This window comes from Suncus etruscus, chromosome 1, assembly GCF_024139225.1.
Source record: "Suncus etruscus isolate mSunEtr1 chromosome 1, mSunEtr1.pri.cur, whole genome shotgun sequence".
NCBI classification, from domain to species: domain Eukaryota; kingdom Metazoa; phylum Chordata; class Mammalia; order Eulipotyphla; family Soricidae; genus Suncus; species Suncus etruscus.
Window position 1 is genome coordinate 170,841,813 of NC_064848.1, and position 18,417 is coordinate 170,860,229.

Sequence of the window (18,417 nt, forward strand, 5' to 3'; positions counted from 1 at the left end):
CATACCTTAGAAGGGTAAAATTCTGTTTTGATTAATAGTATATAATGAATGTCTTTTTGTCAAAATATACTTAAGGGGCTGGAGAGATAGCACAGCAGTAGGGCATTTGCCTCGAAAGTGGCCGACCCTGGACCAACGTTGGTTCGAATCCCATATCCCCATGACTGCCAGGAGTGATTTCTGAGCACAGAGTCAGGAGTAAACCCTGAGTGCTGCCAGGTGTGGTCCAAACACCCCCCCCCCCCAATACACATACACACACACACACACACACACACATTTATATTTTTATATATATTTAAAACATTTCAAGGAAGGGAAATTGTTTCATGAATCTTTCCAGAGCTCCATTTTCTTTTTTTTTTTTTGGCTTTTGGCTTTTGGGTCACACCTAATGGCACTCGGGTTACTCCTGGCTCTACGCTCAGAAATTGCTCCTAGCAGGCTTGGGGGACCATGTGGGATACCGGGTTTCGAACCACCGTCAATCTGCATGCAAGGCAAACACCCTACCTCCATGCTATCTCTCTGGCACCAGAGCTCCAATTTTAATGTTGAATCAGTTGCTGAATATTTTTTTTTTGGTGACTTAATTTCTCATATCTACACTCAAGCCAATTTTCCCATAAGTCCCTCTGTGTCCTCTCTTCCCTGCCCTTGTTATACTTCTATCCTCCTTTCAGTTTTGTATCCCTAGAAATTTTGTTTTAACATTAAATTAATTTTTTTAAATTTCATATTACAATCTTAAATTTTCATAATTTTAATTTTTTGCTTCTTTTGTTCTTCTCAATATCCTCTTGTGTTTACAATAAGTTCCATTTTTCATTTGTAAAATTTCATAATTTTATTGCTTTTACTTACTTTGATCTTTTAATATTATCTTCCAAAACAAAATAAAAACAAAACCCAAGTAATCAAACTATTACCTATTACCCCATGTCATTTAAAAGTTCTTGATTTAATTTTCTTTGCTTTCTTTATTCTTACCCTTTGTCCACAATCTGTGCTTATTTATTTATTTATATCTGAACTATCTGTAAGATCTGTTAATTTTTCCTTTTTTTTGTTTGTTTTCTTTTGGGAGGGGTGGGTTTTGGGTCACACCCAGCAGTGTTCAGGGTTTACTCCTGGCTCCATGCTCAGAAATCGCTCCTGGCAGGCTCGGGGACCATATGGGTTGCCGGGATTCAAGCCACCATCCTTCTGCATGCCAGGTAAATGCCCCACCTCCAGGCTATCTCTCCATCCCAATTTTTCTTTGTAATATTTCTGACTCTTTTTTTCGTTTTTAATTTTCATGATATCTCCCTAGTTTAAACTCTTACTACCTGAGGCACTGCAGTAAGTTTTCTGTGATCTACTGTTCTTCCTGTCACTCTCTTCAGATGGTTTCTCTTTTTTATTTATTTATTTTTTGGTTTTTGGGTCACACCTGGGAGCGTTCAGGAGTTATTTCTGGCTCTGTGCTCAGAAGTTGCTCCTGGTAGGCTCAGGGGACCGTGTGGGATGCTGAGATTCGAACCAGGGTCTGTCCTTTGTTGGCCACATGGAAGGCAAAGGCTTTACCGCTATGCCCTCAGATGGTTTCTCAATACCATATTATGTCCCTATGGGTGAACATGTTTGTCTTGTACATTTCACAGCCAAGAATGACTCCAGAGCAAAGGAGTAAGTCCTGAATTCAGCCAGGAAAGCATCTATCCCATAGTGCTTGATAGTTTTTGAACTACACCTAGTATGCTCGGGGGTTACTTCTGGCTTTGTGCTCAGGAATTACTACTGATGGGGCTCAGTAGACCATATGAGATGCTGTGGTCAAACTTGGGTCAGTCACATGCAAGTTAACATCCTACTTGCTGTTCTCTTTCCTCATCTCCTCAACAAAATTTTTATAACTATAATTGAACAGTATCAGTAAATAACGCCATCGGTAACCCCATTGTTTAATATAGCTAAGAGACAACACAAATTTGTGATTAGTGTGAGTCAAAGCATTACTCCATCATGGTTTCAAGCATGTAAACCAATTACAGTATTTCAGTGGCCAAAATGAAGAAGAGAAACTTTAGGAGCATACATGAGAAGCTTTCTTTAAGAGTTCCCTATCTTAGGAACTGGAGAGATAGCATGGATGTAGGGCATTTGCCTTGCATGCAGAAGGTCGGTGGTTCGAATTCCAGCATCCCATATGGTCCCCTGAGCCTGCCAGGAGCGATTTCTGAGGAAACCCTGAGCGCCGCCGGGTGTGACCCAAACACCAAAAAAGAAAGAGTTTCCCATCATGATAGTACAGTGGGTAGGGCAAGTAGCTTGTATGTGTCTCAACTAGCACTCACATGGTTGTCAGAATATTTCCAGGAGAGGTCCCTGCATGAAGTAAGTAAGCCTGGACACTTCTAGGGGTAGTCCAAAAATAGAGGAGTAAAAATAAATTTTATCATACTTCTTGTCCTTCACTTGTGACCACATAAATTAATCTGAGATCAGTGACCAGTGTAATTTTGGTTAAGAATCTGAATGTTATGTTTGACTGTTGCTGCTGCTTCATGAAATAATCTGAAAGTTTTCCCCTGGTTTTGAGAAAGTATTTGTCCATTTTTATAATTTTTACGTCAACCATAGTTTTTTTAAAAATTACTATTAGATTTGGGTCTCAAACTCAATTTACCTGGGGGCCGCAGGAGGCAAAGTCGGGGTGATCCTTGAGTGCAAAGTCAGTAGTAAGCCTTGAACATTGGGGGGTGTGACCCAAACAACTAAAACAAAACAAAACAAAAAAAGATTCCTCTAGGGCAGGGCCACAAAATGTTTTACCGAGGGCCACAAACGGCCTGTGGGCTGCGAGTTTGAGACCCCTGATTAAGTGTTGGGGGCTGGAGAGATAGCACAGCGGTAGGGCATTTGCCTTGCATGCGGCCAACCTGTGAGGGACCCAGTTCAATTCCTGACATCCCATATGGCCCCCCAGCCTTCCAGGGGCAATTTCTGAGTGCAGAGCCAGGAGTGACCCTGATGGCCTCAGGCTGTGGCCTCAAAACCAATCAGTAAATCAATAAATAAAGTTTAAAAAAAATCTAAATGTTAATCTGCCATCATATGTTTGTTTAAAGAAGCAGTTTCTTTGTTTTCACTACTATTTGTAACATTTATTTGCATTAAAGAATTATTCTCCTTACTATACCTGTAAACTGAAGCACAGAGTAATCCAGAAATACTTAAGGTATACAGTTAGGTTAGGATAGAGGTGCCAGCATCCAAGCCTAAAGAAATATTAACTGCATCTGATAAGTTAGTTATCCAGGAAAAGTTGGCATTCTCACCCCCCCCTTTTTTTTTTATAGAAAAATATATTAAAAAAGAAAGAAGGAAAAGCAATAAAAAAAAGCGAAATAACTAGTTTTGTTTTTCACTTCATGATCATGCTTCTACAGTTTAGAAAAAAAGTTTTTTTTTAAAGCACACATTAAACTATCAAATAGGTTGATCCAAATTGTTCAAATAATCTTCTAGTCCCAGCATGTCTTTTTTTTCTCTCATAGAAATTAGGATCATATATTTGTAAATGACTCTTGTGGAGGAGATTGAAGCAGTCAGTGTAAATGGAGTTTCTCCAGGTGCTGACGCCTAATCGCTGGGTAATAGCTGTGGACTTGCTGTGAGACCCACATTATTACAATGTAATCAGAATCCTGTTGCTCTGCTGTTATTGTCAGCCACTTGTGGAATTTTAAAAGCAATAACAATTTTGATTTTAAATCATGGCATTATTAAAGTTATTTTCTTCCCTTCCCAGAGCATAGCTATTGATGCTTGTCTTTGAAGGACTTGGCTGCAGAGGAATTCTTTATGGGTGTCAGAAATGTTTATGTTCCTAGGCAATGAGAGACCAAGAACCTCCCACTATCATGGCAGTCCTTTCTTTCAACACCATTTTATTTCTTATTGCACCATCAGAACTTGGTCATTTACACTTTTGGGTTATGATCTCGGTACAGACCATTTTTAAGCTGTAGTTATATCAAAGCATATTTGATTAATATTTAAAATTAATTAAAATTAATATTTAAAATATTAAATTTTCTGTTTTGTTTATACAAGTAGTTAATTTTAGTTTTCAAATTTTATTCTTTGTTTTTTTGGGGGGGATCATACCCAGTGATGTTCACAATTCTACTGGCTCTGTGTTCAGGATTCACTCCTAGCGGGGCGCAATGTACTATATGGTATGTCTGTAGTCAAACCTGGGTTATCCATGGCAGGTTCCCTACCCATTGTACTATTGCCCTGGCCCATAAATCTAACTAATTTGGGAGGGGTCACACCTGATGGCACTTAGGGATTAGTCCTGGCTCTGCACTCAGAAATCACTTCTGGCAGGCTCAAGGGATCTTATGGGATGCTGGGAATTGAACTGGGGGAGTGGGGCATCCCAGATCAGCCGGATGCAAGGAAATGCCATACCACTGTGCTATCTCTCCAGCCCCAAATCTAACTAATTTTTGTTAGAAATGAAGTAATAGGAAATGGTTTAGGAATATGTTCATCATAATAGGAAGCCAGTTTTTATTTTAAAAATTAATAGAGGGACTGGAGAGATAGCACAGTGGTAGGAAATTTGCCTTCCACGTGGCCAATCCAGGACACATGGTGGTTCAAATCCCAGCATCTGATATGGTCGCCTGTGCCTTCGAGGAATGATTTCTGAGTATAGAGCCAGGAATAACCCCTGAGCACCGCCAGGTGTGGCCAAAATAAAATAAAATAAAATAAAATAAAAACTATAGGGTGAAGAAAATTAATAATTGCAGTCTGGGGGGGAGACAGAGAGAGAGGAGAGAGAGAGAGAGAGAGAGAGAGAGAGAGAGAGAGAGAGAGAGAGAGAGAGAGAGAGAGAGAGAGAGAGAGAGAAGAGAGAGGGAGGGAGGGAGGGAGGGAGGGAGGGAGGAAGGAAGGATAGATATTGTGGAAAAGATGCTTGCCTTTGCATGCAGCTGACCTGGTTTTAATTCCCAACATCTCATATGGTCTCCTCAGCCCCACCAGGAGTAAACTCTGAGCACATTGAGTGTGGCAAGTGTACAGAAAGCCTGAGTTCGATCCCAAGCACAGTTATTCCCTATTCATCACTGGGAGTGACCTCTGAGCTAGAATAGATTTCAGAACCACTTGGTACCTCCCTCCCTCAATTGGCTTATGAACATATCTCAGTTCACATATAGTGAAAAATATCAATCAAAAAATGTTGGTTGTGAAATACTTTCCCTTTTTTAAATTTTCAGGTAGGAGTGGCCACTCAGTACTCAGGCCACTAGGACTATACCCAGTGAAGTTGGAAAATGTTGCTGAATTGGGGATTGAACCCAGGGTCTTGCACATGCCTGTATACACAGGCGTGTATGTGTTCTGTCCTTTAGCTGTATCTCTGCCCTATTGTTCTTTTATTTTCCCAGGCATTCAGCTGTTAGAATTGCTTTTCGTCTTGTTGCCATGTAGTCCATTTTGTTAGGAGCCTTTAAAAGCATGTTTTACATATTAATCAGTCACTGTTTCTCTTATGAGACAGGATTATAGTACAATATAGAGGAAGGCTATGTTCAAAGCTAAGGCCCAAGATTCATATAAGGGCTGTCCTGAAGTTGTTTCTTGATCTAATGATTTACTCACCTTTTCTAAATGAAGATAAGAATAATCACTAAACTTTAAACTGTTAGTTTTGTTTTTATTCATTCATTCATTCATTCATTCATTCATGCTTTGGGGCCACACCTGGAGGCACTAAGGGGTTACTCCTGGCTTGGTGCTCAGAAATCACTCCTGGCAGGTTTGGGGACTATATGGGGATGCCTGGGATTGAACCCTGGTCAGCTCAGCTGCATGCAAGACAAATTCCCTATTGTTTGTGCTCCAGCCCCCTTTGGTTTTTTAAAAATACTTTTGGTGGGGACTGGAGTGGTAGCGCAGTGGTAGGGCTTTTGCCTTGCAGGTGGCTGACCTAGGACGAACTACGGTTCGATCCCCAGAGCCCCATATGGTCCCCTAAGCCAGGAGCGAAGAGCGAAGAGCCAGGAGTAATTCCTGAGCATCACCGGGTGTTTTTGGTGGGGTCACCCAGTGGTGCTCAGAGGTCCTGGCAGGGTTTGGGTTACTGTATAAGGTGTAAGGGATCAAACCCTGGTTGGTGTGTGCAAGGCAAATGCCCCATACCTGCTGTGATAAACAGTCCTTGATAAACATTATTTTAAAAACATTTAACGAGAATCTTAAACATAAAAATGTCTCCTGTAAACTAGGGGAGAAATGATTTAGATAAACTGAAAAGGTTGATTTGATTGATTAGAGTCTATGAATGCTATATCTGATGATAGGTAGAATCTAGATCAGTGTTTCTAGAAATGGGCAAAGTCATTCTTTAGAAACATTGAAAAGATCCAGGGATGATTGTATCCACTGGTAAACAATGGAGGGTTTGTGTGTATTTCTGTTTATTTGCTTAAAGAAGTAGATTTCTGGGGGCCAGAGAGATAGCATGGAGGTAGGATATTTGCCTTGCATGCAAAAGGACAGTGGTTTGAATTCCGGCATCCTCTATGGTCCCCCGAGCATTTTCTGGCCAGGAGTAATCCCTAAGCACAGCCAGTTGTGATTAAAAAAAAAAAAAAGAAGTAGATTTCCAAGGAGAGGCTTTTTTTCCCCTGAGAAAAGGAAGCAGTGAACCAATAAGTTTGGGAATCCCTCTGATCTAAATAATAGTTTAGTACAAATTTTTCTGCTTTATGAAATTCTTTTTATTTTTACTAATTTCAGTTAGCTTCTATTAGTGTTAATCTTCGCATTTTGAATACATAGTCACTGGTTTGATTTTTATAAGCAGTTATTTTAAGTATACTTTGATGAGACTAAATCCTTAAGAAATTTAGATGGCCAATTGCTACATAAACTTCTCTGGCAGGTTTTTTATTTGGGGGGGGGGGCACACCTGAAGGTGCTCAGGGGTTACTCCTGGCTTTGTGCTCAGAAATTCCTCCTGGGGCAGGCTCCAGGGACTCTATGGGATGCCAGGGATCAAACCCAGCTCTGTCCCGGGTTGGCTGCGTGTGCAAGACAAATGCCCTACTGCATGCAGTGCTATCACTCTGGCCCCAATCTTTAGCAGTTTTTTAAAAGATAGGTATAAAATCTGTTTTATGGGACTTTGTGTCAGAAGTCAGGTTGAAATTGTGAGTTTGAAGATAGTGAACTAAGATACATATTTTAAGGGGGTAATTATATAATCAGAATTTTATATCTACTGAATGGAATTAAATTTAAGATGAACCAAGAAGTTTTTTTTAAATGAATGGAGATCTGATCTATTTTCTCTTAATCTTGTTTGTTCCTAGAAAGCTACCCTGGTTGAACATGGAATACGGCGTCTTACTTTCTTAGTTGCACAGAAGGTATTTTGTGTAAATTTTTTATATCTAATATTTCTTTCACTGATGCTAGAATTTTTTAAAAATAAAAATGTAATTCTAAGCATATACTTATAGGTTTTTTGCAGAGGAACAACTGCTTTTCATTAGTTTAAGAGTAGTAATTTTATCATCACTTTTATTCAGTTTGTTCATAATTTTTTTTATTCTTTTGTTTGAAAGGATTTCAGAAAACAAGTCAACTATGAGGTGGATCAGAGATTTCATGTAAGTAAATGAATCATAATGGAAGATTATTTACTGTTCTATTTGTTTGCCACAGATTATTTAAACAGAATACATGTGAGCTATTTATATTTAAAAGGGCTGCACTGACATTTGGTCCCTCTTCTTTTAGAAAATGTGATGAATAATCCATTTTTTATCAGGTATTCAAGCTGAAGGGCTTTTTTTTTTTTTTCAATCTGTAATGAATTCTCAGTATATCTCTAAGAAATAGTTAAGAATAATGCTGCTATGTATTTACCCAAATGAATAAGGTATCAGCAGAACCTAACTAGTAATTTCTTCTTATGCATACAGTGAATCAATAATCAAGAGCTGCCAATACTTTTACCAAAGATGGAGTCAGATTCCATTATTGAAAATTCTCAATTCTGAAAAAACAATCATTTATTATTTAAAGTCCCTGAACAAAGCACAAATTGATGTTCTTTTCCTTTGGTTAATTCTAGGACTAGGAAGTAAACTTAAGTATTGAGTTGCTTCTTCTATTTACCTTAATATTCATGAGATAAAAAATAGTTATTGGAAAGAGAATAGCTTGGTATCTGAACTATTGTATGTATACCCATATCATATAACCTGGCATAATGACAACATTGAGGACAAAATCTAATTTGCAGTAAAGAAGTCATTCTCTCTTTTCTAGTTTTTTGGCCATACCTAGTGATACTCGGGGTTTACTCCTGGCTCTGGGCTCAGGAATTACTCCTATCAGGGCTCTGTGGATCATAAGGGATGTCAGGGATCAAGCCCACATTGGGTGATTGCTAGGCAAGCATCTTAACCACTATACTATCTCTTTAGCACTAAGAAATCATTCTCTAACATGACTGTAGTCAAAGTATTTCTTTGAAGATTGATGCCTATGTAACTAAGTAAGATTTCAAATGATATTAACAAGTCTTGGTATTTCTGGTAAGAATTTTGTTTTAGCAAGCAAGTTAGTTTTCAAGCCCTTTCATTTCAATGAAGATAACATTTGGATTCTGGAAAGGACTTTCTAAATTCAAGGACATAGATGTATGATTGCTTTTATTGTCTTTTTGTTAAATCTCTTGCACTCAACATTTTTTTTCTTCTCCCAGTGCTCTTTGTTGGTTTAGTCTACAGAGATATTGGATAACCTACCCTGCAAGTGAAAGAGCAAAGATTTTCCAAAATGCTTTAGAAAATGTGGACCACATAAGTCCCCTTTGTTATTGACATCAGGAAATCAAGCCAAGAGCAGATATATCTATTGATCAATAACCTTAAATAGGAAACTTCAGGTGGTGGAGAAGTATGAGGTGCTTAGAGAGAACCCCTGAACTTTATGAAGAAATATCAGGAGCTTACAGAATAAAATTGATACATTGGGATAGAATATGAGAACCCATGAATAAATACTGTGGCTGGTAAATGCTTATCAGAATTGAAGTAAGTGCCAGAGCCAGTCCCTGGACTTGGAAAGAATAATGAGTTAGTCTTTAAGCATTAAGGTGATTTTTCTTTTTGAAAAATTTTCTATGGAAATAATCACATTATTTGGGGGAATAGTACTGACTAGTTTCTGGTAGTAAGCATTCCAGAACATATTCTTCCACTTTAAAAAAAATTATGTAGGAGAAGTGACCCATGGCTGTACTCAGGGAACCCATTTGTGTATAGGGATCAAACCAGAGGTCGACTGCATGCAAGGCATATATGCCTTAACTATTTCTGTTTCTTCAGCTTTATTTGCCACACCAATTTTTAAAATGTCAACTTAATTCTTTTTTAGTTTTAATTCTTTTTAGTTTTGGGGGGGGCACAGCTCTACATGCTTTGGTGTTACTCCCTTTGGTTTGCTCACTTTGGTGCAGTCTATCAACTATATCTCCAGCTATAAAAGCAGTAAATTCTTAGCAGCATTTTTGTTCATTTTATTTTGTATTCATACTATATGTTCCAAACTTCTTTATTTTCCCAGATTACCTAGTGTCCTAGAATGTATATTAGAGTCAAAACATTTTTTCAGTTTTGATTTTGGGCTGCACCTCTCAGTGCTCAGGATTGCTCTGCATTTGGAAATCACTCCTGGTGGGCTCAGGGGACCGTATGGGATTGAACCTGGATTGGCTGCGGGCAAGGCAAGGGTTCTACCTGCTGTATTATCAATCCATTCCCCTCAAAAATTTCTTTTTACCTTTTTTTTCTTTTTTTTTTTTTTTTTTTTTTTTTTTTGCTTTTGTTTTGTCTTTTGTTTTTGGGCTACACCAGCAGCCCTCAGGTTACTTCTGGCTCTATGCTCGAATCACTCCTGGCCAGTCAGAGGACCAAATGTATGTGGGGATTGAACCACATTCAAGTGGCCAACACACTACCCGCTGTGCTATCACTCCTGCCCCCCATCTTTACTATTCTAATATATTTATGGAGTGAGATTGAATCAGGACATGTATAAGCAAAGAATAGAAGTGACTCCCAGGAATCACTATGCAGGTCCTATTTATAGTGCCATAACTAAAAAGTCAGCTATAAAGTTTCTTTTATGTGTTTAGGGTTGGTTGTTTTAGAAGGGACAGTACCACACAGTTTTAAGCGTGGACCAGTCAATTTTTTTCTGAAGAATTGGAGTGCAGAGGAGTAGGGGTATTTTATTTTTTTTTGTTTTTTGTTTGTTTTTCGGGCCATACCCATTTGATGCTCAGGGGTTACTCCTGGCTAAGCACTCAGAAATTGCCCCTGGCTTGGGGGGGGGCCATATGGGACGCTGGGGGATCGAACCATGGTCTTTCCTTGGCTAGCACTTGCAAGGCAGACACCTTACCTCTAGCGCCACTTCGCTGGCCCCAGAAGTAAGGGTATTATCTTGTTAGGCTCATTAGAAATGATTTGTGGGGTCCTGGAGAGATAGCACAGCGGCGTTTGCCTTGCAAGCAGCCGATCCAGGACCAAAGGTGGTTGGTTTGAATCCCGGTGTCCCATATGGTCCCCCGTGCCTGCCAGGAGCTATTTCTGAGCAGACAGCCAGGAGTAACCCCTGAGCACTGCTGGGTGTGACCCAAAAACCAAAAAAAAAAAAAAAAAGAAATGATTTGTGGGGTTTGCTTTTTAAGTTCATGTTCTCCCTTGAATACACAATTTGTTTGCTTTTCTCTATATCTCTCTGCTTCTTTAATTCTGGAGAAGCCATGTTCTCTTTTGAACACTATTTCTCTCTTTCTCATCTTTCTAAGTATGCCTCAATAAAAACTATCTTGCTTCACACTCTCACAAACATACACACACACAGATTTGTGGGGCCAGAGAGATTGCACAATGGGTAGGGTCCTTGCAGCTGACCCAGATTTGATCCCTGGCACCCCACATAGGTCCATGAGCTTCTCTAGGAGCAATCCCTGAGCACAGAGCCAGAAGTAAGTCCACGTCTAAAAGAATGTGGCCACAAAACAAAAAGATTTCTGGTTACACAGAGGGTCATGGCAGCTACTATGGAACTCTAGCTAGGATCTACAATAGCTAGGTGGCTTTGGCAGGAATTGTACAAATCTGGGGCTCACTATCATTGTGCTGCTATAATTCCTCTCCTGGGGGTAGCCTGCAGTTCATGAAGGATGCTTAGCCTCTGTCATGTCATCTGATGTGTGCTTGCCCCATAGTTAGTGTAGTGTGAAAAAGAGGAAGCTTTCTGGGAGTGTTAGAAATGAATCCCTTGATCTCTCTGGCTTCTTGGTAATCTACTGTGATGTATGCAGCCTCCCCTGTTCTACACTGTGAAATCCCTATATTATTGAATAGAAGAGAGAAGGAGCACATGAGGGGGCAAAAGGAGAAGAGGAAGGTTATCAAGTTTGGTTCAAGAATAGTGGCTGGTATGGACTGAAGCAGCTGTACTGTTGCACAGTCAGCTCTCAGACTGTTTTAGCACTAGAGCAAGGTGAATTAAAGCTTAAGGGAATTCGTGGAAAGTACTGTATATTATTAGATGTTTATTCAGATTCTAGTAAAGTCTATCTGACACTTTGTTTAATCATCACAGTCTCTTAGAGAGTTGGCCACTGGACTCCATGGAGATTGTGTGTGTGTATGTATCTATAGGCACACATACAAATAAATTTTAATCTTTAAAGCAAAAGAGTCTGGCTTTTTACAGCCTTATATATTGCAGTTCTTTGATTTTTGTTTTATTTGGCAGGAGGCACACCCATCTATGTTCAGAGTTTGCTCAGGAATCATTTGTGGTAGTGCTTAGGGTACTGGGATTGAACCATGTGCAAGACAAAATGCTTCACCCTCTGTACTCTCTGCCCCAACTATCTGATTTTATAGTGTTGTCTATTAGTTCTACTCACACTTCAGATGCCAAAAGGACATTCTGATAACAAATAATAGCTTTTTTTAAGCTTTCCTTTTTTTTTTTTTTTGGAAATATATTTTTTATTTAAGTAACATGATCATAGTTGGGTTACAGTCATAACAAGAACACCCCCTTTCACCAGTGTAAAATTACCCCCTCCCCCTTCCCTTTCCCTGCCTGTATTCGAGACAGGCATTCTACTACAGTTATTTGTTTCTAAGTTCAGTAAGTTGTATTTTCTTTCCTTAAAGGATAAGAGTAAAAAAAAATATATATAGTAGAAGTGTGATTGTGGCAACTGCCGTTGTTCGCATAGTTCCAGAAAAATGGGGAAAATGGGAAAAAATCCTTGACCTGATTACAAAAAGGCCTCACCCCAGAAGTTTATTGGCATAAGACCAACTCTGGATTCCAGGCATACCAGTCCGTCCAACCTGAGTCATTTTCCGTGGTCCCGGTGAAACTTTTTCACACTTTAGCTGTTGTCGGTAGCAGATTCTTATATTTAAAGACTCTGGATTGTGTACATTTCTTTCATCGATGTCAGGCTGATGTGGAGCATCCTCTAGTTTCAGCATACCATTAAATGCGGAGCGATCTGCCCTGTTGCTGAGTCGTCTGGGTGTTGGGATCACTCTTTGGAGTAAGTCAATGCCAAAGTAGTGGTAGGTCTTTCCTGGTAGAGTAAGCTTTCCTTTTTATTTTTTTCCAGCAAAGTTTAGTTAAGGTTATATAAAAGGATAGATTTTTGTTTTTCTGTCCTTGCCATCTAGCAAAAGCATTATGTTTAAAAACTGTTATAAAATTCTAAATCAGGGGCCCGGAGTGGTGGCACAGCAGTAAGGCGTCTACCTTGCACGTGCTAGCCTAGGTCAGACCACGGTTCAATTCTGCATCATCCCATATGCTCCCCCCAAGCCAGGAGCAATTTCTGAGCGCCTAGCTAGGAGTAACCCCTGAGCATCACTGGATGTGGCTGAAAAACAATCACTTAAAGGCAGTTCTAGTCTTACTAGATTTATATGAGTGTCTCCCACTTTAAAATGTATTGTTTGGGATTATTTGGACCTGAAGCAGGAGCCAGTTGTCAGAGTTAGTTATCATGATTAGTAGTTCATTCTAAAAAATATATTGATATGTCAATTTTATTTTAACAAAACAAGAGAAATGGTGGGTTTCATCCCCTTCCCCCAATTTGGCGGATCAATTATTAGTTTTTGAGAACGTCTGGTTTGGGTTTTTGTTTTAATTACAGTCTATATAATTAGTTCTCAGCATGTTGAGGTAAAAGAGAATTGCACCAGCAAGCTTCCAATTTCTTCATCTCATTAGGTTTTTAACACGATTATTAGTATCATAATCAGCTATGATGTTTTCTGTTGCAGGTTTTCACATTCTCTGATTTGCAGGGTGTCTTGATTGGCTAATTTAGGCAAATTATTTTGATTGTCTTGATGATGGTTGGCTGATTAGAACACAGCAGGGGTATAATCTCTTCCTGAGAAATGTTACATTCTTTTGTTTTTTGGTACCAAGACGCTAAGAGGGTTTTTCTTTGTGTACATTCAATTATGATATTTGCCCATAACACGAGTAGAATGCCTGGAAAGCAATTACATTAGAGATGGAGTAAGCAGGAATGCCGTTAGTGGAATAACTGACAGTGTAAAGATGAGGCAGGATCAAGGAATTTATCGATTCATAAGCTCAGACTTTTGGATTTCTTTTTCTGTGGTTTTTCTTTTAATATCAAAGATGATTTACTATACATCTTAGACTTACACATCATCCTAAAGAATTTATTCATTCATCCTGCCTTTTTATTGCATAGTTATGTCTGTTCTCAACAGTTCACACTTCAATCAAGAACTTTAGTGTAGGGGGCCGGAGTGATAGCACAGCTGGTAAGGCATTTGACTTTCATGTGACTGGCCCAGGTTAGATCCCCAGAATCCCATATGGTCCACTGAGCCTGCCAGGAGTAATTTCTGAGCACAGAGCCAGGAGTAACCTCTGAACACCACCGGGTGTGCCCCAAAAAGCAAACAAACAAAAAAACCATTTAGTGTAGAGTCAATTTTACCCAGAGTTTTAAAAAGTTTACTTACATCATTTCATAACATCATTTCTTAGCTAATCTTAATAAAAGTGGCTTGATTAGTTGTCTCTGTTAAAAATTAGTCTTTTTCATTATTTGCAGTAAACGTATTTTCATTACAATAGTTTGCTTTTTATGTCTTTCAGTTACTACAAATTTTCTTAATTGCTTTAGTGGTAAAGAAAGCATTTTTTAGGTTATTATTGTTTTTAAAGGAAAATTATTTTCATCTCGCAGTTGTACATATTTAAATAAGTGGAATACTAAACAACTATTTTTAATGAACTAATTAATTGTTATGGCAGAATAGAAGAGTACTACTTTAAACTGCTCCTTGGCTTTTCTTTCAGAAAAGTTCATGGATTTTTATCTTTTTTTTTTTTCCTGATTTGCATTGTTTTTTAGCTAATGCTCTGAAAGCCATACTTCTTGTGATTAGAGTATAGAAAACCAGAAGCATGAAATCTACTGATAGCTTAGTACCTTTTTGCCTAACCTTCATGTCACCCTCATGTTCTTCACTGTTATTTGGGGGAATTAGAGGATTTGTTTGGAACAGAAATGATCACAATAAAATGTCAATGCTTCAAAGTACTTTTATAGACCCAAACCTGGACAAGGGGTTTCCCAGGCATGATAAACAAGCTTTGAAAAACCTGTTAAATATCATTTTACAGTTAATGTCAAGGAAAATGCTATAAAGATTTATTAACTGCTCAAGCTTTAGTTACAAAGGTGACAAGCAATAGCTACTTGTGGAAGTAGTCAAGAAGTTCTTGGTAAATTCAGTTTGAGCATTTTTACTTTATATGTTACTGTTATTGCTTTAAGTTTCTGGGTTTTTTTGGGGGGTATTTCTTTTTGTTCTTTTTTTTTTTTTTTTTTGGTTTTCGGGCCACACCCGTTTGATGCTCAGGGGTTACTCCTGGCTAAGCGCTCAGAAATTGCCCCTGGCTTGGGGGGGGAACCATATGGGACGCTGGGGGATCGAACCGCGGTCGCGATCTTTCCTTGGCTAGCGCTTGCAAGGCAGGTACGTTACCTCTAGCGCCACCTCGCCGGCCCCTTCTTTTTGTTCTTGATTTCATCAAAGAGAAGTATTATAAATAAGTTCTTTTGCTTCTAACCTAAATATTCTACTCTTTATTTGGGGGAGGGTCACACCCGGCAGCGCTCAGGGGCTACTCCTGGCTCTCTGTTCAGAATTCGCTCCTGCTCTCTGTTCAGAATTCGCTCCTGGCAGGCACGGGGAACCATATAGATAGGATGCTGGGATTCAAACCACCATTGGTCCTGGGTTGGCTGCTTGCAAGGCAAACGCCCTACCGCTGTGCTATTGCTCTGGCCCAAATATTCTACTCTTGAGTTGATTGATTGAGATGAAAAGGCATGGCATTAGACAAGTTCACATTCTCCCTCTGTGATCCTGAGGATGGCCCTTAGATAATGCTTTTTCAGCTGTGAAATGGAGACAATAATACCTACCTCAAGGGGTTGCAGAGAGTAATACATGGGACAACGCAGGAGAGCACCTGCCATCTAGACCGGTTTCAGTTCATGTTTCTGAACACTTACTGAAGGGTTTTTAAATGGTGGCCCTTCTTGGTTTCTCTGCCTTGTCTCAAGTGATTAGAGTGCACTCCTAATGAAGAAGAGGCCTAATGTAACCTCCTGTAGAGGCACTGGTAATGACTTGATTCCAGCACTGCAAGTAGAGCTTCCCATCCGAGAAAACAGGGGTATTTGATGTTAATAAGTTAAATTTCAGAAACTAATGGACTCTGCTAATTGAATTCATCTTTGTTAATTAATAGGGTTCTAGTAAATTGGTTGCTTTCTTGTATAATGCCCTGCAAAAGAGCAGTAAGACCTAACAATTGCAAATTCACTACATTTACCCCATTCTTTATATTTATACATACACGCATAATGGTAGTCACCAAAGTAACATATTTATTTCTTTGGAAACTATTATTTACCTTAAATTATTGACTTAAAGAGTCAGTGTTGAAAGAACATGGACTAAGAACTCTGTGTTCTGGCTAGTTTACATTTTAAGAGTTTCTTAAGGAGAAACTTGGGAAATCAATCCAGTAACTACTGTTGTAATGGCTGAAGCATAAGAGGATATTGGTTTTATTTGGCAAGTAATACCAATAATGATGTAAAAATTTATGTTAACTTAGGAGATAGTAAAATGTTAAATTTGTTTTCCTTACAAGAGGCTAGCGATTAAAGTTAGGGTAACAGTGTGGTAATTCTCAAATTTGAGGTAGGGTCAAAATGTTTACCCAGAGGTTCATTCTTATTCCCTAGGCAAGGCTTGGCTAAGGAGCATGTTTTCTAGGAAACTGTCTTCTAAATACTTGACTGCTTCTGTACTATGTATTTGTCCCTAAAGAGTCATATCTATGAAGGGCTGACACGTTTTCTCATCTTCTTTAACACAGAGAGAATTCCCTAAATTTTTCACATTCAGAGCAAGGGATAAGGTAAGTTTGTATTCTCTCTCTAGTTTTATTTTTTTTCCCTTCAGAACCCAAGAGTGGCTTATCTTTGCCCTTTGCCCTTCACTCTTCTTACCTTTCTCCTTTCTCTAATTGAAATCTGTGCTTGCTTTTTTGCGTTATATGTCTTAACCTCCCTCTGAAAGTTTACTTGAGGAAACAGATACATTGACCTACCCAATGAGAGTGATAACTTTCAAGATCATCTCTATACTGTAAGGCAGTACTAAAGATGCTTATTTTGGTTTATTTTGTGTTGGGGTCACACCCAGTGGCGCTCACAGGTTACTACTGGCTCTGCACTCAGAAGTCGCTCCTGCAGGCCAGGGGACCATATGCGATGCTGGGATTCAAACCACCATCTGTTCTGCATCAGCTGCATGCAAGGCAAACACCCTACCATTGTGCTATCTCTTCGGCCCAATACTAAAGATGTAGTACTAAAATGCTCTATATTATTATTATTATTATTACTATTATTACTATTATTATTATTATTTTGGTTTTTGGGTCACACCCGGCAGCACTCAGGGGCTACTCCTACATCTACACTCAGAAATCGCTCCTGGCAGGCTTGAGGGACCAGACCATATGGGATGCCGGGATTCGAACCACCATCCTTCTGTATGCAAGGCAAATGCCTTACCTCCATGCTATCTCTCTGACTCAAATGCTGTATATTAAATGTGGTTGATTTTTGTTCATCTATAGATGATTTTTTTTCGTCTTGTTTACGTTCATTTTTTCCATTTAAAATATAAAATTTCAAAAATAAAATTTCATGGGGCTGGAGAGATAGCACAGCGGTAGGGCATTTACCTCACAAGATTCAGGATGGAGGTGGTTCAAATCCTGGCATCCTATATGGTCTCCTCCTCCTCCTCCCCCCTCCCCCCTCCCCTTCCTGCCCCTATGCCTTCCTGTGCAGAGCCAGGAGTAACCCCTGAGCGCCACCTGGTGTGATCCAAAAACCAATAAAATATAAAATTTCAGACCATATTGATATTTTTGGCTCTATCCTATTGATTCAGTTGACAATTTAGTTTCAACTAGATATATAACAAATCAATAAATTTTAAAAGATTTACACCTAGTTATAGCTACTATATGTTTCAGTAACAAATGTTTTTTTATAAAATTGCATGTTTGTCAAGTATTGACTTTGTACTTTATATTCTTCCTGAATTGATGTATATAAAAATAGGTTCTACAAATAGGCATTTTAGACTCATTGGAAATCTAAAGCATTTATGTGTAAGTAGATGGTAATATAGAGCAGTCTGTAGTTAATAGGCAAAAGTTAATTAGAAAGTTAAAATGCTACCAAAATTCTTAGGAAATTGATGCCCCATCTCTGTGTTTTCATTTGATGTTTTGTTGTTGTGATGACCACAAATACATCTAACAAGGGTCCTTAAATGTTTAGTTGTGTGGACCCAGGGCCCCAGGATTTCACATCAGGTTGCGGTGCTCATCAAGAATTGCACTTTTCTTTCTTCTTTCTTTCTTTCTTTCTTTCTTTCTTTCTTTCTTTCTTTCTTTCTTTCTTTCTTTCTTTCTTTCTTTCTTTCTTTCTTTCTTTCTTTCTTTCTTTCTTTCTTTCTTTCTTCTTTCTTCCTTCCTCCTTCCTTCCTTCCTTCCTTCCTTCCTTCCTTCCTTCCTTCCTTCCTTCCTTCCTTCCTTCCTTCCTTCCTTCCCTCCCCTCCCTCCCTCCTCCCTCCCCCGCCCCCTCCCCTCCCTCCCTCCCTCCCTCCCTCTTTCTTTCTTTCTTTCTTTCTTTCTTTCTTTCTTTCT

The 18,417-nt window shown here is 39.0% G+C and overlaps 1 protein-coding gene across 1 annotated transcript in view; it reads left to right on the top strand.

Moving 5' to 3' along the window:
* Nucleotides 1–18,417, top strand: part of ACACA (acetyl-CoA carboxylase alpha) — a 276,321-nt gene that overhangs the window by 137,293 nt on the left and 120,611 nt on the right. The window contains exons 32-34 of the mRNA XM_049772768.1: nucleotides 7,383–7,439; nucleotides 7,638–7,682; nucleotides 16,567–16,608. Of these exons, the coding sequence (XP_049628725.1) occupies nucleotides 7,383–7,439; nucleotides 7,638–7,682; nucleotides 16,567–16,608 (144 nt within the window). The remainder of the gene's footprint in view (nucleotides 1–7,382; nucleotides 7,440–7,637; nucleotides 7,683–16,566; nucleotides 16,609–18,417) is intronic.